This window comes from Rhinopithecus bieti, unplaced genomic scaffold, assembly GCF_001698545.2.
Source record: "Rhinopithecus bieti isolate Rb0 unplaced genomic scaffold, ASM169854v2 scaffold_31127, whole genome shotgun sequence".
Taxonomy (NCBI): domain Eukaryota; kingdom Metazoa; phylum Chordata; class Mammalia; order Primates; family Cercopithecidae; genus Rhinopithecus; species Rhinopithecus bieti.
Genome location: NW_016813970.1, coordinates 2,805,908 through 2,826,550, shown reverse-complemented (window position 1 = coordinate 2,826,550; position 20,643 = coordinate 2,805,908). Strand labels below are relative to the sequence as shown.

Below are 20,643 nucleotides of genomic sequence, written 5' to 3'. Positions count from 1 at the left end.
GGGAGTGACTTTGTTTTAGGACCCTTTAGCTTTCTAGGTATTTCAATCATGAATCCACACACTAGGATTAGTAAGTTATTATTTGAAAGACGCTGATTAGAAGCCTGCACCCAGATATTGGTACTTTAAATCTACACAAGACAGGGTATTAATGTTAAGTATGTTACAAATAATTGGTGAAATGAATGATGTTGAAGATACATGGGTTAGCCTTAGACATATTTTATGTAACTAGACTTTGGGTCAGGCGAGGGTGGCAAATTAACAACTTTTGGAGTAATACCTAACTAGTACTCCATTTGATCCTGTTTTGTGGTGTGTAAGATTCTGGTGAGTGATCCACTTAGAATGTTAAATGCATCCTACTACAGAATGTAGTTGCAACTGCTTTAAGTAAACCTTTCACATGGGCTACTTTTCAAAATGACTTTAAGGACAGAAATCTGGGATTTTACAGAGTTTTATGAGATAGGCCTATGAATCTGTTTTTTGCACCTTCCAGTTAAGCAATGTTTTTACATGCAGCAGAATTTAGTTTGAAATTTCTTTTCATTGTAACATACTCCTTATGTTATAAGATTGTAGAGGAATAGGCTATAAAGCCCTCAGCTGTTTAGATCTTTGGAGACTACCAGTGTTTACCCTAAATTGTCTGATGATTATAAACTCCAGTTTGGCTTACTCCTAACATACTCCCGGGCACACACTGGGCAATCAATACACTAGATAATTCTTCCTATTGTCGATCAGTGAACTAGCCTTAATTTGGGGGAAGAAAAGGAAAGTTGAGATTATACATTGCTCTGAAGCTATTAGAATTCTCCTTTGTGAGGATTGCCAAAGTGGTTTTTGGAATGTTAATATGTGGCTATCTTCTCCATGCTTATTGTTAGTTTCAATTTAGAGCTTATTTTGCAGAGCCACTGAAATCATGTGAAGGTGAGTCAGGGTTCTGCCAAGGAAGCTTGTGATGAGTGTAGCCTGTTTGTGGAAGCATGTGAATGTTTGGCTTATATCCAGTAGTACACTTTGCCAAGCCATCATCTGAAACTCAGCGTGCTAGGACCTGGAACATTTTTCATCTTCGATGTGTCAGGAAGATTTTACAGAACCTGGGCCATAGCCTGAACTGAGACCTTGTGGAAGCATCGTGGGAGATTCCTTCCAGTCAGTATTTCAAGAAAATGCTGAATTTATTTAGACCTGAATTGATTAAAGAAAATGTGTCATAAAGAAGTGAAGGAAATAAGTCTTTTTCTTATTGTTGAAAATGTATTGCTGCTGTTCTGAAAAAGTGTTGCAGTTTAAACTACTGAAAATGTATATAAGATAATGATTCTAGTTGAAATCTTATAACAAGCTAATTTTTACTTTATTTGCTTTTCATAGCCTTGGGTTGTTCATTCAGAAATGTCCTTGCTAACTGTGTTTGTAAACTTGTTACCCCTGAAAACCTGTCTCTGCTGTGAAGCAGTGGATGAGGTCTTGTTTTGTTTCCTTTGATCCAGGAACCAGAATATCGCTTGTTGGCTCTGAAACAAGAAGTCTTAAATTTAAACATCCTTTGTTTACTTTTCTTAGTGACATAAAACAGGAACAATGTGAAGGTGCTTGAACTACAAAAATACATATATCTTGATGGTGTTGAACATTAGGGCCCAGAATGCTGTTGGCCTTTAGAGATTTTTGTGTTGCTGGAATACCAGAAGGAGTCATGCTCTGATTATTATTTGATTAATTATCCATATTTTTGTAGAGCAATTAAGGTTAACATAAATAAAAATAATAGAAATATTGTAAGAAAATGGAAAGAATCAAGTTCATGTAGATGAAAGGGCTTCCTGGTCAGAAAAAAAACAGAAAGCCTGGCAGGCCGTGAGGCATTGTGTAATGACAGTGCATTGCTGTGGACATAGGTGGGGATTTTGGCAGCCTAATCTATATTCTAATACTAAGTCAGTTATGCAGATTTTTGCTTAAAGGACATTAAACATCCCAGTGGGTGATATATTCAAAACATGTTTATGAAAGAGAATATGAGGCTGGGCTCATGCCTATAATCCCAGTACTTTGGGAGACCAAGGTGGGAGGATCATTTGAGACCAAGAGATCAAGACTAGCCTGTGCAAAATGGTGAGACCCTATCTCTATTAAAATGTTTTAAATTTAATTTTAAAAAAGTATGATGTTAATAGTAGGTATCAGGGTAAATATTATCCCTCGTATTACCCTGGGAAAGCTTTTCCTCTCCCCTCATTGAACCAAGCATAATTACAAGAACGATTTCATTTTATTTTCATAATACTCTTATGGGGATAGGTATTATTATTATAATAACCATTTTGTAAATAAGGAGACTGAGGCTTAGTATGGTTTTACAACTTGGCAAGTGCTACATAACTAGGGAATTTAGGGGGCTTTAAATTAGGTTAAAATTGGGACCATACCAATTGGAGATCATATGAATTGGGAATATCTTTTTCTATATCTGCATCATGCTCTTTGGCTTAATGATATATATATCTCGGGGTCTTCCATGTCAGTAGAGAGATATACATCTCTTCAGTCACTGCATTGAATTACATATTTGTATATATCATAATTTAGCAAGCCATTTTCTCTACTGGTGGACAATTAGGTGATTTCCTGCTTTGGGCTATTACAGATAGTGCTGTAATGAACCTCTTTGCAAATACATCTTTGTATACATTTGTAAGTATTTCTGTAAACACAGATGTGACATTATTATGTCAAAGACATTTACATTTAAAATACTGATAACTACTTTCTAACTATGCTTTCCTCTTCAAGAGTATCCTTTTTTCTATATGCTCACAAACACTGGATGTTGTAGTCTTTTTTTTTTTTTTTTTTTAGAGTCTCATTATGTCACCCAGACTTGAGTGCAATGGCGTGATTTTGGCTCACTGCAACCTCTGCCTCCCAGGTTCAAGCAGTTCTGCCACAGCCTCTCGAGGTACATGCCACTATGCCTGGTTAATTGTTGTATTTTTAGTAGAGATGGGGTTTCGCCATGTTGGCCAGACTAGTTTCGAGCCCCTGACCTCAAGTGATCCGCCCTCCTAGGTCTCCCAAAGTGCTGGGACTACAGGCGTGAGCCACTGCACCCTGCCTGGATGTGGTAGTCTTTTAAAACAATCTATTCTTATGGATGAATGCATAGTATATCCTTGTTTTAATTTGCATTTGCTTAATTTTTAATAAAGCTGAGCATCTTTACATCATTTATTGGACATTAGTATTTCTTCTTTGTTCAATTCTCAATTTCCTTTACCTACTTATACACGCAATTGTTTGAGTTGATAAAGCCCTTTATAAATTAGCAATATTCATGTTTCATCTAAATATTTGGTCATATTTTCTCCTAATCTGTGAGTTATAACTTCATTATGGTATATTTTAGTGGTTAGAAGTTTTTAGCCTTCGTTTTTAATCAAATTATTTATTTCCTTTAGAACTTCTAGGATCTGTGAATTTCTTTCCAACCTGTTAGCTAAACATTGTCCCAGATTTTCTTTTGGCATTCTTTACATATGTATTTATTTTTGTTCTGAATTGTATTTTTCTTCGTGATATAAGTAGGAATGTTTTTCCGGTAGATATCTAATTCTTTTCATAATTTATTAAATAGACCACTCTAACTAATTTGAATAGAAAAGAAGAGGAGTGGAGCAGAATAGAATATAAAAATGAATGTATCCCAGAGCTCAAACTACATTGCCTTAATAAGTGAAGTTTTATTATGTGTTTTGATATCCACTAGGGCCTGATTCTACCCTTATTCTTTTTCAAACTGCTTGTTAGTTTCCATGAAAAATGTAGGTAGGATTTTATTTTTTATTGCCCTGAATTCATAAATTAACTTAAGGTAAACTGATATTTACAGTTATTTAGGAATGTGGATGTCTTCATAATATTAAGGATTTTAATCCTGGAAAATAATATGGCATTGCACATTCTTCAGGGCTTTTTGTACTCATCACTTAGTTTTATAGAGAGAAAAATTCTTGTATATTTATGGCTGGTAATTACTAAGTATTGTTTTGATCATTTTGTTGTATTTTCTAAATTGTTTTTGTATATAGATATTGAGTTTTAAAAGTTATATCACTTTACTGAACTGTTATTAGTTCTAATAGTTTTTCTGTTAAAGCTCTCGGATTTTCCAAGTAATCAATTGTTTAATCTACAAATAACGACTTCTGGCTTTTCTTTTTCAATAATTTGCAGCATTTTCTGCATGCCTACTTAATTTACAAGCCTATGAGTAAGCTGAAGATGAAGAGTATATTACATTATTTATTTTCTTTTTTTTTTTGAGAGGGAGTCTCACTCTGTCACCCAGGCTGGAGTGCGGTGGTGCGATCTCAGCTTACTGCAAGCTCCGCCTCCCAGGCTCACGTCATTCTCCTGCCTCAGCCTCCCTAGTAGCTGGGACAGGCGCCTGCCACCACGCCTGGCTAATTTTTTGTAGTTTTAGTAGAGATAGGGTTTCACTGTGTTAGCTAGGATGGTCTCGATCTCCTGACCTCATGATCTGTCCACCTCAGCCTCCTAAAGTGCTGAGATTAAAGAATGAAATGGTGGCATAGTCATCTCATTGCTAGATGTCTCAAAAATTATACACAGTATCATTTTCCAATATGCAATCCTACCGTTTTAGGTTTGTTTTATTTAATTTCAGAGTACCCTCAAATGAACTTTATAAACTAGCCCAAACAGGGAAGAACATTTTGATATCAGAGTGTTTGGATTCCTGAAAAAAAAAAAAAAAAAATGTGAGGAAGGAGTTATTTATTTGAAACAGTTCTTTCATACTTACTTTATATATAGGCACACATATATATGTTTATTTACTTACTAGTACTAGTGAAATTGAGCAGTGTTCCAGAATGAATACTATGTAAACCACTCTTTTGCAGTCATAAACCTGGACCTATTAGCAGAAGTAGAGACGTCGTAAATATTAATGAATAATTTCCAGTCATATCTGCCAGTGATTTCCAGGACACATGAGATCCAGGTCCAGCTAACTCTTATTTTGTGTGTAAAGCTTGCTCCTATAGGTATTTTCCATTGCAGTATACTCAACTATCAATGTTTTCCAAAAAACTATAGATATGTGTATGTGTGTGTATATATATTTTGGTCTAGGGTCTTATATTTGAAATATACATTCCTTCTCTTCCGCACTCAAATATGTGAATTTCTGTTTATTCTTCAAGACTCAGGCCAAGTATCTTTGCCTTCACAAAATTCTTTACTTTCTCAGGAAAATTAAAAAAAAAATAGTTGGTATATTCTACTTTTATATCAGTTACCACATTATAAACTGTAAGCTACTAGAAACTATTCCTTCTCCAGTACCTAGCACGATGTCAAACATGAGTTTAGAACTGTGAAATATTGTTGAATGAATGTGAATAAGCAATTACTAAAAAATATAAAAGGAAGTGAAAGATCAAAAGAGCTGTGTAAGAGAAAGTTATAAGTATGCCAATTTGAAAAGAATATTAGGCCAGGTGTAGGGGCTTAAGCTGGTAATCCCAGCACTTTGGGAGGCCAAGATGGGAGGATTGCTTGAGCCTGGGAATTCAAGACCAGCCTGGGCAATATAGTGAGACCTCGCCTCTACAAAAAAATTTTAAAATTTAGCTGAGTATGATGGCATGTGCCTGTAATCCTAGCTACTCAGGAAGCTACAGTAGGAGAATTACTTGAGCCCAAAAAGCAGAAGCTACAGTGAACCTACCACTGCACTCCAGCTTAGAATGCAGAGCAAGACCCTGTCTCAATGAAAAAAAAAAGAAAAAAAAAAGAAGAAAAGAAAAAGAGAAGTATTAGCACGGGAAACATGCTAATATTTATGAAATATTGTGAAAAGAGAAATAAAAGCACCAACCCCATACTATGGAAATGTGCATTTTGATGCCATAAGGTTGACTATGGTGTAGAAACATGGTAGAGACCAAAGAGGGATCCAAGTGACACGAGGATATGAAAACATGTTGAAAGTCAGGAGGAAAAACAGTACCCACTCAGGTACAAATCCTACAAATCACACTATTTTGAAAAGCATATACCATTAGGAGCCACATTACATCTGCTCCTATATATGCATATGTATTCTTGGTTTATAAGTTACCATATGTAGAATATAGGAATTACTTGTTTTCCAATAATATAAATGTAAAGTGTCCATAGACCAGCAGGGCCAGCTTTGTAGGAAATAGACATAATTTCTTTAATCTTTGGCCTTCTGTTCTGCCTTCTGTTTTTACTGTATCTTTTTATAAATATTATTTTAAAGGCTAATCCTAGACTGTACAATTTTTGAGAGGACACAGTTTCTTTAGACACAGTTTAGATGCATAATAATTATTGAATTTAATTGAAAATGCTAGTGTTTGTTATGTATAATAATTGGACTTGCTGAATTGTACATGTATTTCTTTCATATATTTCTTCCTGTATTAGGAGAGGGGTTGGACAACTACTTCAGTTCCTTTTAAGATAAACATTTCAGCAGAAATAAGGACAATCAAGTTTCTTATGGCTATATCTGAAGGCCACATTTAGTTGTCTTTTAAATGATGTAGGTAAGAAATAAACAGCTGTCAATATCCTGTTTGCTGTACAGCTCTTAAGCGATATTTTCATAATAATTTCATAGAAAGTTTCAATGATGATTTAATTTAAATGTATATGCAAGTAAAATGAGGGATGACAAGAGCCCAGGACAGTGTTAGAATGGAGATCAGGTTCAGCGATCCTGTGATTGAGATAGCATGATAATACTGGCACACTGCTACTTCAGGGCTAGAGGTTTAGTTTGGTTATTTGCTTAGGTAGCTTCAAGATGCTTTACCTTAGTTTTATTGGGAAACAGCAGAGCGTTGCAGCTAATATGGTATATTCTGATTCTATAAAAGGCAATAAATATTGCTATTCACATAATGTGTTCTGTGGCTACTTTGTCTCTTAAAAGTGGTACTATCACTTATACATTTTAAAAATTAGTAAGTTACTTTTATACTGACTCAATTTTCCTTTTCTTAACATCCCAATTGATTTTAAAGACAAAACAGTTGTTTAGAAGAAATTCATCACGTGAATGTTTAAACTTACATAGTTTGGGGTACTTGGCAGTTTCTTTTTTTCTATATTATCATCTTGTTGGCCTCTTATTACAGGTTTTCAACACATACTCCAATGAAGACTATGACAGGAGAAATGATGAAGTTGACCCTGTGGCTGCTTCAGCTGAGTATGAACTTGAAAAACGTGTAGAAAAGCTGGAACTTTTCCCAGTGGAACTAGAGAAAGGTTCGTGAGTGCTACAGTGTTAATATCATTATGTTGCTATGTTAATAACACAGAATTATTTTTCCAAAGTGTAGCCTTTTTTCTAAGGATTGGATAAAATTTTAATTCTCACAGAGGATCTTATGTATTAAGTTTCAAAAATAGTTGATATGGATTCTGAGTAGATGGTGGATTGAAAGTTTTACTCCCAACTGAAACCCATCTATCTTAGCTGGCTGGGATGGTGGTTAGGACCATGGAGGTATGAGTGAGGCCTAATGCTTTGTTGGTATTCCTGGAAAGGGCTGCTACAGCTGAGAGCCCAGAAAGAGCTGGTATATGAGAGCTTAGGGCAAATGGTTGTTTTCTTTTGTTTTGGTGGATATTTGGAAAATTATGGAGATTTTTAATGAAGGCAGTAGGATCCAAGGAAATTTTAATAGTAGGGCTACATCCTCTCCATCTCTGAAGGGAGAAGGTTGAAAGAGAGCAGGGCGAAGAGGGAGCAGACAGGCTTCCTTCTGATTTCTCTCCCTGGACTAACACCCTGCTGACTGTAGTTACTGCTGACCCATGGGATCAGAGATTGCTATGTAAGATGTAAGATGGGCACCCAAGAACTGAACTGTCACTCAGTGAACGGAGAAATAACACCTCTGAGAAATCTTTGAAAACAAAAGAGTAGAACAAACAGATGATAACTTGAATAACAAGAAAAAAAGAAACAAAAACCTACCCAAGGATATTCAAGCATGGTTTAAAAAAAGACATTTGCAAATGATGCCTCTAACAAAGGACTAATATTGAGAATCTATGAGGAACTCAAATACTCAACAACAGCAACAAAAAAAGAAACCCATTAATAAGTGGGCAAAGGACACGAACAGATATTTCTTAAAAGAAGACTTACAAGCAGCCAACAAACATGAAAAAACACTCCACATCACTAATCATCAGAGAAATGGAAATCAAAACCACAATGAGGCACCATCTCACACCAGTCAGAATGGCTATTACTAACAAGTCAAAAACAGCAGATGTTGGTAAGGATGCAGAGAAGAGGAAATGCTTAGATACTGTTGGCGGAATGTAAATCAGTATAATCTCTGGAAAACAGTGTGGAGATTTCTCAAATAATTGAAAATAGAACTATCATTTGACCAAGCACTCCCACTACTGAATATCTACCCAAAGGACAAGAAATGATATCAAAAAGAGACTTGTATGTTTAACAGAGCACTATTAAATGGAAATAGTCTTGGAAATAGCAAAGTCATGGAATCAACCTAAGTATTCATCAATGGATGACTGGATAAAGAAAATGGAGCATATATACAATATGGACTACTGTGCAGCTATCAGAAAGAATGAAATCATGTCTTTTGCAGCAACATGGTTGGAGCTGGAGCCCGTTATCTCTACATGAAATAACTCAGAAACACAAAATTATTTGCTGCATGTTCTCACTTATAAGTGAGAGCTAAACGATGGGTACACATCAACATACAGAGCAGAGTAATACACACTGGGGACTCCAAAAGGTTACCAGGGTGGGAGGGAGATGGGGCTTGACAAATAACCACTTGTCGTACAATGTGAACTATTCAGGTGAAGGTTACAATAAAAGTCCAGACCTCACCACTATGCAATATATCCATATACCACACCTGCACATGTACTCCCCTGAATTTATAAAGATTTTTAAAAAGACATTATTGAACAACTTAGCAACAAGAACAAATTACTTGATTTTGAAATGAAAAATTTCACCAGGAGAATTGAAAAGGTTAATTGTTGTTGAGACTTAACTTGGCAATCTAGAAGATGACGTTTAAGAGATGTTCCAAAAGAATTCTTAAATGACAGAGCAAAATCCAAGAAAAGTCATGAAAGAGCCCCAATATATAAGTTGTAGGCAACAGAAGGGAAAAATGACAATGGAGAAGGATAGACTAATAATAATCATAGAAGAAAAATTTCTTGTGCTTAAAAAAAAGATCTGAGGCATATATCAGGAAGAGCTTATCCATTTGTGAGTGAGAAGGCTGAATAACTCCAAACTGATCCCACACTGAGGCATAGCCTGGGAAAAAATCCTAATGTTCAAAGGTAAAATGAAAAATCTTTAAAAATTCCAAGCCAAAAAATACCCAAGCAAACAAACAAGCAAAGATACTTGCAAAGGCAAAATAATTAGACTAGCATCAGACTGCAACACTAGAAGCAGGGAGATGTAGAAATAATTTTACATGCCACTGAGGGTAAAAAGGATGGTGATCCAAGAATTCCATATCCATCCTGGTGAAAGAAAGACATCTGCTGCTATCTAAGGATTTAAAGAACACATTGCCTACATACTTTATCTGAGTAGTTTACTGTCCACTTTAGCAGGGAGGGAGGGAAAAAAAGAGCAGCTTGTTCAAAACAGCAAAGGCGAGGAAAAAAGAGGTGAAAACTATTAAGTATTAAACATACAATTGCTTAAATGAAAAAGTATGAAGAATACTAGTCACATTACATCAAACATGACTGACAGATTACTCCTGTTAAAAGACATTTTCATTTGGGGTTAAGGTGAATTAAAGAGTAATGCTTACGTTTTTCATACATTTTTAAATGTAAAAGCCATTCTTAGCCCATGGGCCATACAAACACAACTGGGCCATCATATTACTTATTTTAGGAGTAGCAAAAAAAATGAGAACAATCCAAATATTCATCAGTGGTAGAAAGGGTCTATAAATTGTAGCATACCTAGGCAATAAAATATTACTCAGCAGTGAGAATAGAGGTGCTACAGTTCATGCAGTAGTATGTATTGATTCTTAACATGTTATTGAGGGAAAGTGAAAAATAGCAAACCACAGAAGAAGACATTTAGTGTAATATAATTGCATTTACTTACATTTCAAACCAAGAAAATTAAATAACATACTGTTTTGGAATACACAAATGAGTAGCTTTTAAAAGCAGTATTAAAAGTAGGCAATGATTAACACAATGTTTAGTATAATGGTCACTGAGGAAAGAGGGAGGGATATATAGTGGGCTTTTATGATGTCGGTAATATTCTGTGTCTTTGTACATGGATGTTTGTTTTTTTTTATTGTTTAAACATAATGTTTTGTAGATAAATATTTGCTTAAACTCATTTGTATATTGCCATATTTCGTACAAAAAACTAAACTAGATAAATCAAACTAGAAGATAACCAAATCAAATATAATTATTGGAGATTTCAATATATTTCTTTCAGAACTGGACAAATTTATGGACAGAAAACAAAAATCAAGGGAATGGGTTAATATAATGAACTCTATTTCAACTGTATTTTAAGAGAAAAGTTTTATCCTTGGAAAAAATTTTAAAAAGTTCCTTTAATATGAGAATTTGGAAATTACATAATACATTCCTAGGTAGATATTTGATTGAAGAGAAAATTAAAACTCATATCCCAAACCATCTTGGAAAGGATTAAACTTAAAAAGTCTGTAGCACACAGCAAAACCTTTACTCGGAAGAAAAGCTATATCCTTGATTTCTTTCTTTAAAATAAAAAAAATTAAAAAAATAAACAACGGGCCTGTCTTAGAAATCAGAAAAAGTAAACCAAATAAACAAACTAGCAAGGAAGAGTAGTATATGTAAAAACAATATTAATAACATAGAAAGGAAAATCTAATAAAATAAGGTAACACAAATCCTTTTCATTGAATACATCTATAAAATATATCAATCATAATACTGAGTGGTGAAAATTGAAAGCAAATTTATGCAAACTAGGAATAGAAGACAAATATATAGTGTTACTAGAAAAGATCAGTCAGTCACTGCATTTCTTTGTCAAATGAGGTGAATGCCCAGAAATAATTTATGTCCTAACAAAATTTGAATTACCAGAATCAACTTTAATAAAATAGACTAATTGCCATAGAAGAAACGAGAATGGCAACTAAAGATAAAACATTAAAATGTCATCAGAACTGGATGATTCTATTGTACCTTTAAAGAACACATAAAACCAGTGTTATTTAAACTATTTTAGATCGTAGATGATGAAGGAAAACTCTTCATTTCATTGAAATACCATATAAGTTTACATCCAAAACTAATGTACTACAAAAAAGATTGCTATGGTACAACTACAATTGTGAATATATATTTTAAAATTCTAAATGAAATAAAATATCAAATAAAGAAATAGTTAAAGAGAAAAGGCCAGGTATGGTGGCTCATGCCTCTAATCCCAGCACTTTGGGAGGCCGAGGTGGGCAGATCACGAAATCAGGAGGTTGAGACCATCCTGGCTAACACATGAAACCCCATCTCTACTAAAAATACAAAAAATTAGCCGGGCTTGGTGGCATGCACCTGTAGTCCCAGCTACTCAGGAGGTTGAAGCAGGAGAATCGCTTGAACCCGGGAAGTGGAAGTTGCAGTGAGCCGAGATCGCGCCACTGCACTCCAGCCTGGATGACAGAACGAGACTCTGTCTCAAAAAAAAAAAAAAAGAAAGAAAGAAAGACTCATTAAGATCAAATGAGGTTTTAGATACAAGGATCCAGAATGGTTCATTATTCAGAGATTTATCCACATAAAATTTCAAGGAAAAGCCCTTAAATTTTTAAAATTTCACGTCAAATTGATATGAAAAGATGTCAATTTGGTAACATTTACTACTTGAAAGACTCTGTAAATTATCACATGATGTAAGCTGCCTAAATTTATGCAAACTGTAAATTTGCAATACGAACAGAATTCTATTTCTAAATTGAGTAAACACTAAAGATATTTTAATTAAAACCAGAAATCAAATTTGTAATGCCCTTTAAATGAAATGACCAGTATAAATAACAGCAAATAAAAGATGAAAAGCATCACCTTTTGCTGATATATTCATATCCATATATATCTAGAAAACCAAATCGATTCTAATTTAAAATATTAAATTTGGTAAAATAATTTGTGGAGGAAGAGGTTACATCCAAGATATGTATAAAATCATTTTTTTTCCATGTAATCACATTAAGAATTTAGAAATGAAAATGGGAAAATATTTGATTTGCAGTAGCACCAAAACAACAAAATATTTATTACTGAGAAAAACATGGAATTTATCTAAATAAAGTAATAACATCTTTTTGAAAGAAATTTCAATTTGAAAGCAAATTGTAAGACAACCATATTCTTGGATGAGAAGACTCCAAACAGAACTGCCAACAAAGTTGGATTGGGAGAGGAGAATTGCAAAAACCAGTATTAAATTTTTTTGGTAAAATTTAAGTCTGGAGAAATACAGACTTAAGTATGAAAAAGAATATGAATGACTTAATTTACCACATATCTAAATATAATGTAAAGCTTTGATAATCAGAACGAATTGTATTCAAATGGCAGTTGATCACTGGAACAAAATAGAAAATCCAGAAAAAGATGTTAGTATGTGTGAGAATTTAATATATGACACCCATGATATTTCAGCTTAGAAGTAATTGTGTGCTTTGTAAATTGTTCTCGCATAACTGAGCATCTATCTGGAAGAGTCTAAAGTTGGACACCTTCATTATAGCATAGGTAAAAATAAATAACTCTACATGGGTTAAATAATAACATATTGAAGATGTCGTAAAGAAAATTCACATGACTGCATGTATCATCTAGGCTTGTGGCAGAAGAGGCTTACTCAAAATGGGAAACCAGAAGTTAGAAAATAAACTTTGGGCTCCATAGTATGACAATGGTGTCTTCCACAATGACATAGTCCCACTGGCTTTGCCATCATTTTATGGCTGTTTTGCTTTAGTGCTTTGCTTGTCCCTAGGAATGTATAGAGAAGAAGACAGGGTGCAGCTGGGTTCTTGATGGGGCAGCCACAGGAGTAGTAAGTGGCCTTTAAGGATGAGGTTCCAGACTTCACTCATCTTAGAGAAAGCTGTAAATAAATAAGATGCTGGAGAACATCAGTCTTCTGGTCTCTGTGCATTGATTGTGCTCTTTGTTGTATTGCCCTTCAGTCATCACGTTGTCCTTGTAGGTAATTTGCATTAGAATTGAGGATGGCTTAAGTTAATATTGCTTTTTCTGCAACTGGATTTTCAGCTCTGCAGATCTGAATAATTTTCCAGTTAAAAGCAATGAGAGGAGCAATGGAAGGAAGAAAGAGAATTCTACCAAGACGTGAGTCTAGGCAGAGAAAATGGATTTAGAAACCAAGAAGTAATTTTCACTCAAGATAGTTGCAGGAAGAAATTATTTAATGGTGTGACAGTATGGAGTGTTCACATTTGAGAGGAGCCCTTTGTACAGTAATGAGTATGGGAAAGTTTGACTCACAGCTCTACATTGGTTTGACATGTGATAAGTTATAATGAAGAGAAACTCTGTGAGTGTAATGAAAGTGAGCAAGAATTCAGCAGGAATACCAATACATATATACACCAGAGATTTCATACAGGAGAGAAATTCTGTGGTATTTTTCAGCGTGGAAGAGGCTACTTTGATCGTCTCTTAAGCAACACAAGAACAATACACTGAGGGGAAAAACGTACATGGATGTAAACACTATGGGAAGGCTTTCAGCAATCATTCATCCTTCATCAGTGTGAAAAAAATTCATTTTCTTAAGAAACCCTATGAATGTGATGAATGTGAATAAGAATTCAGCCATCTGCTAACCTTGTACACAGAAGAGAATTCATGGTGGGAGAGAGGAAAAGCCTATGCATGTAACCAGTGTGGGACAGCCTTCAGCACACATCTAACCTTCATGTATACAAGAAATCTCATTCTGTGGAGAAATTTTAAAACTATAATGAATGTAGAAAAGTCTTTAACAAGATAAATCCTCTTGATGAAATCAGTCTTTATACCAGAGAAACAATTTGAATAAATATGAGAAATCACATGTATATAAACATTCTAAATGTAATGAATGAGGAAAGTCTTCAGAGATTATTTATGTTAGTCAACATTAAAGTTTTCACACTAAAGAGATACCTATGCCTAGAATCAACGTGGAAGTGCCTTCAGCAGGGGTTTGCATGAGGAAGCTCATCCAGGGGAAACACTGTAAAGATTCCTTTAGCATACAGCTGAGCAAACAAATCACACTTTTGCCAAGTGACATCTTTTAAAACGTATATAGAATAAAAATGTAAGATTGTCAGGTGTACTTGGAAATACTTCAGGCATAAGTTGGTGGTAAGTAATAATGTATGAGATGAACCTTCATCCAAAGAATACTAATTACAAGAATCCTGACTGGCTCATATCCATAATCCCAGCACTTTGGGAGGCTGAGGCAGGAGACTGCTTGAGCCCAGGAGTTTGAGACCAGCCTGGGCAACATGATGAAACCCTGTCTGTACAAAAAAAATACAAAAAAATTGCCCAGATGTGATGGCACATGCATATAGTCCCAGCATCTCAGAGGCTGAGGTGGGAGATCACCGGAACCCAGTAAGTTGAGGCTGCAATGAGCCATGATGGCACCACCGCACTCCAGTCTGAATAACAGAGTGAGACCTTGTCTCAGAAAAAAAAGAAAAGAAAGAAAAAAAGAAAAAATACTTAAGAAAGTAAAGGTTATTGCTGAAAAGTCTTTTAAAAGTGTCATTCTGTTGAGTATATGGACCAGTATCTCTTTAATAATCCAGTGCTGTTGATTAATTAGTATTTTTATGCTACTAGTAAAGCATGATTACAAAGACTTGAGACTATCAGAAAATAACCTTGAACTTTAACTAAAACATGTGGCACACAAAATAGTGTATCTTTTGTATATTCACAGAAAGGACAAATGGAAATATGGATAAACACGTGATTTGTAAGTGAATTAAAAAAAAAAAACTGTTACGCAGTATTGTTCATAGGACCAGTAAAATGGAAACAAAAGTGAGTACCTATGAATACAGAATGTTTGGATACATGATGATGCCATCTCACCATGAAATATTATTCAGTCATTAGAATAATTTAGAGCTATGAACATTGAGGACATTGATATCCATGACATATCTTTTTTTATTTTTTATTTTTTTGTCTTTTTTTTAGACAAGGTCTCGCTGTGTTGCCCATGGTGGAGCGCAGTGGCATGATCTCAGCTCACTGCAACCTCTGCCTCCCAAGCTCAGGTGATCCTCCCACCTCAGCCCCCAAACAGCTGGGACTACAGGTGCGCCCCACCATGCCCAGCTAAGTTTTCTATTTGTAGTAGAGACAGGGTTTCACCATGTTGCCCAGGCTGTTCTTGAACTCCTGGGCTCAAGGGATCCTCCCACCTCAGCCTCCCAAAGTGATGGGATTACAGACATGAGCCACTGTGCCCAGATGCTTCACTGGTTTTTAAAAAGTAAGCTGTAAAGAGAAGTAGTTGTAATCTCACTTGTGTAAGCAAATAACAAGGCAAAACAAGCTATACACACACACACACACACACACACGTATATATATTATATATATACACTCACATACATTCATATATGTCTAAGTGAATGTATGTATGTATTATAGTTGTTGATGACTATATATTCTTCGGTATAGAAGCACAGAGGAAAGTACTCAAATACACACACTATCTTTTTTATTTTTTTTTTTTTTGAGACAGAGTCTCACTCTAGTACCCAGGCTGGAGTGCAATGGCACGATCTTGGCTCACTGCAACCTCCGCCTCCTGGGTTCAAACGATTCTCCTGCCTCAGCCTCCAGAGTAGCTGAGACTACAGGTGCCTGCCACCACACCCAGCTAACTTTTTGTATTCTTAGTAGAGACAGGCTTTCACCATGTTGCCCAGGCTGGTCTTGAACTCCTGGCCTCAAGCCATCCACCTGCCTCAGCCTCCCAAAGTTCTGGGATTACCAACGTGAGCCACCGCGCCCAGCCACATGTACTATCTTATTAACATGAATAAACAAGTAAAGAAGAAAAGACTATATAAATGAAGGAAGAATTCCAGATATGTTGTTATCACATTTATTTAAAATTATATGTTTGAATGTGTGTACTCTTACGCCTAAAATAATTTATTGCATTATTTAGAGAATCTAGGTTTTAAGGCAGAGTGACTATTCAATAACAAAGTTGTTACCTTTTCTTGAGACCACAATGCATTACCAATAGTAGTAGTAAAATGATGCTAAATGCATGGGCCTTTTGGAGGATCTCATTAGATACCCTTACTGCCTACCTTAGAAAATAATTCTGCTAAGGCAAGCATGTTATTGTCCTATCCATAAGGAAAAATAAAATTAGAGACAGCAAATAGTTCTCACCAGCTAATTGCAGACTAGTGTAAAACTTAGGTTGTTTCACCTCCCCCCCTTTTTTATTTTTAATAGATGAGGATGGTCTTGGTATAAGTATTATTGGAATGGGTGTTGGAGCAGATGCTGGACTTGAAAAGCTGGGAATATTCGTCAAGACGGTAACAGAAGGTGGTGCTGCTCAACGGGATGGCAGGTAAATTAAGGACTGTTGTTAATAACTTAAAATCTTTAGGGAACTTTCCTGTAAGTTTCCTTCAGTTGTAGCTTTTTGCTTTTGTTTGTTGATTTTTTAGGACAGAATTTCAGGTTTCTCAGATATGAGAAATCTTAAAACACTTAAATTATTTTCTGATATGCAGGCAAAATATCTGCTTTCTTTAATTTATATTAGGTAAATGAGTGGGTAGATCTATCAGTCTATACCTGTCTTTATCCATATATCTATCTGGTGGGAACTGGGCAGCAACATGGGTGTATATAGTTGAGAATGTGTACTATGGAGGTCAGCACATAGTTTCACTTCAGGAATATTGAAAGAAATGATAGTAGTTCTGGCATCTTAAAAAATGAAACAGGTATATGGTAAGTTAGGGACTTTAATTCTGTATTGTTGGTAATTCTGAAGGTCAGTGTTTCTCCAAATACATTTATGTAAAAACACAGATTCTTGGGTACACCTAAACCAGTAGAATTAAAATCTCCAGTACAGGGGTCTGGCAGTCTGCACCTTGGATAATTCTAGTACACAGCAGAGCATCCAGATAATCACTGTTTTGTCTTAGCTTTCATAATCTCAAGCTCTATCTATCTATCTATCTATCTATCTATCTATCTATCTATCTAAGGCCAAGATTTTGATTAACCCTCATACTTGGCTCTTATATATCAGGGTGGGGCTAGAAGCAGAAGGTGGTGTCTTGGTTTGTTTTGTGCTGCTGTGGCAGAATACCTGAGACTGGGTAATTTATAATGAACAGAAATTTATATGACTCATGGTTCTGGAGGCTGGGAAGTCCAAAATTAAGGGGCCACATCTGATGAGGACCCTGCAGGTGAGTCATCCAATGGTAAAAGGTGCGAAGGCCAAGTAAGAGAGAGCAAGAAGGGCAAAACTTGCTTTTATAACAAACCCACTCTCAAGGAAATAAGTCCACTTCCACGATAGTGACATTAATCTTCTTGTGAGGGCAGTGCCCTATGACCTAATCACCTTTTCAAGGTCTCACCTCTCAACACTGTTGCATTAAGGATGGTTTTCAACACATAACATTCAAACCATAGCAGTTGGCAATATAATAAAAGTAGACCCAAATGTCTGACTGCTAAATTCAAAGAAATATTATGTTGTTTTATGTACATTTAATGAATAGCTTTAAATTTGTTTATGTTTAAGTATGTATCATTTGACCATCTTATCAGGAAATAATAAAGCATGTTGGAAAGAATTTGTGAATCTATGAGGAGACCCAGAGCAGCACTTTTTTTTTTTTTTTTTTTTTTTTTGAGATGGCATCTCGTTGTGTTGCCTAAGCTGGAGTGCAATGGCATGATCTCTGCTCACTGCAACATCCACTTCCCAGGTTCGAGTGATTCTCCTGCCTCAACCTTCTGAGTAGCTGGGACCACAGGCGTGGACCACCACGCCCAGCTAATTTTTGTATTTTTAGTGGAAACAGGGTTTCACCATGTTGGTCAGGATGGCCTTGAACTCCTGACCTCAAGTCACCTCAAGATCCACTTGCCTTGGCCTCCCAAAGTGCTGGGATTACAGGTGCGAGCCACTGCGCCTGGCCCGTTGTTTCTGTTTTAATCCTAAAAATGCATATTGATACCCACTGATAGTTCTCAAAGAGAGCTAAATTGATTTATGTAAATAGAAAACCACACCTTATTGCATCTTCTTTTCCATGAGGTTAGGCATAACATCTTAGTCAGTAGCTTTGTTTGTATTCCTATAGCACTTAGTATAATGCTTTGCATAGAGAAGGTTTGAAATAAATCTTTTGAGTGAACATTCAGCTGACTACATATAAAACAAAGAATGTGGAATATGACTATCTTGTGTCTTAAAGTAACTTACTAACAGTCTTCCTCCTTTTCAGAGTAGTTAAGGAAATAACCTCTTTGTGCCCCTTTAATAAATTATAGATAATGGTGGTAGTATTTCCAGTTATTAATTTACCACCTTTCTTCCAAGAGAGCTAAAACTTGTTTGTAAAATACATCTCATTTCTTACTAAGTTTGATGAAAATTTTAAGATGGTGGGAAATAATGCTACAGTTAGTATTCAAACATGCTTAGTTATTATGAATCATCCAGAAAGCCAAATCAAAGTACAACTTGATTAAAAGAACAAAAAGTCAGAATATTTTACATTCATAGCATGTAACAGGTGTCCTGAAAGAAAAAAGAAAGAAAAAGAAAATTTTGCACTTAGTAGTTAACCAGTTCCTGTTGTTCTAAACATAGACATAGTTATTTTTCCCTCAATCGTTTTAAAATTAGGTTTTTTCTATTAATCTATTTACTAATTATTTATTCTTCTACATGGTTTCATTATTTATAACTATATTAGAACTCTGCTTTACCAGTCACAGTGTACATTTATTTCCTCAGTTCTTTTAAATGAGTATTTTCCCAGTATGCTAATCCTGTTGTTGTTATAATAGGTGCTTAATAAATGCCCTAGTGAATATATTAAGACAGGCAACTTGAGCCAGGCGAGGTGGCTCAAGCTTGTAATCCCAGCACTTTGGGAGGCTGAGGCGGATGGATCACCTGAGGTCTAGAGTTCGAGACCAGCCTGGCCAACATGGTGAAACCCTGTCTCTACTAAAAATTCAAAAATTGACTGGGCATGGTAGTGGGCGCCTTTAATCCCAGCTACCCAGGAGGCTGAGGCAGGAGAATCGCTTGAACCCAGGAGGTAGAGGTGGCAGTGAGCCAAGATTGTGCCATTGCGCTCCAGCCTAGGGGACAGAATGAGACTCAGTCTCAAAAAAACAAAACAAAACAATAAAAAACTTGATATGATGGAATGGACAGAATCTTTAAGATAATGTAACCAGGAGCCTTCATTCCATTCCCTCTACTTATCTTCTGGGGATATTGAACAAATTACTTAATTTTCATGTTGTCTACATTGCAGGTTGTGGTAAGCATTAACTAAGTTTGTGTGAATAAGCATTAACTAGGTTTGTGTTAAGCACCTTCCACAGTGCTATTTGTGTATATGAAACTGTTCTTGAACCAAGTAAGAGTAAGCTTGAAACTTAATTTAAAAAGTAGTTATTATGGGAAAAGCCTCATGGAAAACTATTAAAGGTGTACAACGTAAGTACAGAATCAAAATTTTAGAGGTCACAGAAACTTCAGAGTTCTTATAATCAACACATTTTCTTGTTTATTAATAAGAAAATTGAGGGTGGTTGTATATGTGCATATGTGTGTGGGTATAAGAAAATGAGAAAATAAAATGATTATTATACTTACAACAGATTTATATCTTTTAAATTATGATTTCCACCACTACTGGTGTGCTCATTTGCACAGTGTTTACTATTTACTGATGTTTACTATTTAAAAGGTATCAACATACAAAAATTATACAAAGTGCACTTCCTCTAGTCAATAATACATTTTAAGTTATATATACTTACTGATATAGAAAAATATTCCATTAAGGATTTACAAAATAGTATGATTGATATGATGCCATTCTTATGTAGGGTATATATTCTATTTCTTCTTTTCTCTCTCTTTGTTCCTTTTTGTCCTTATCTGTCAGTCATTCTCTTTCTGAAAAAGCCTAAAATTAATACATACAAAATGTTGAATGGCTCTAGTGTATGGATTTAAAAAAATTTTTGGCTGGTATAGAATATCAGATTTTGTAGAGAATATATATGACTTGTGTATAGTTTCTCAAAACTAAAAATGATAAGGTTTCCACCCCAAGGAAATTACTCATCAGACCTCATTTATTGACGGAATTAAAGTTCTGGGTTAGATATTCTGTAAGGTAGTTCCTTTTAGCCTTGAAAGGATAAGAT

At 35.3% G+C, this 20,643-nt stretch overlaps 1 protein-coding gene across 3 annotated transcripts in view; it reads left to right on the top strand.

Annotated features, from left to right (window-relative positions):
* Nucleotides 1-20,643, top strand: part of PPP1R9A (protein phosphatase 1 regulatory subunit 9A) — a 384,640-nt gene that overhangs the window by 194,475 nt on the left and 169,522 nt on the right. For all 3 annotated transcript variants that reach the window (XM_017849332.1, XM_017849331.1, XM_017849328.1), the window contains 2 exons: nt 7,215-7,347; nt 16,663-16,783. In XM_017849332.1, the coding sequence (XP_017704821.1) occupies nt 7,215-7,347; nt 16,663-16,783 (254 nt within the window). The remainder of the gene's footprint in view (nt 1-7,214; nt 7,348-16,662; nt 16,784-20,643) is intronic.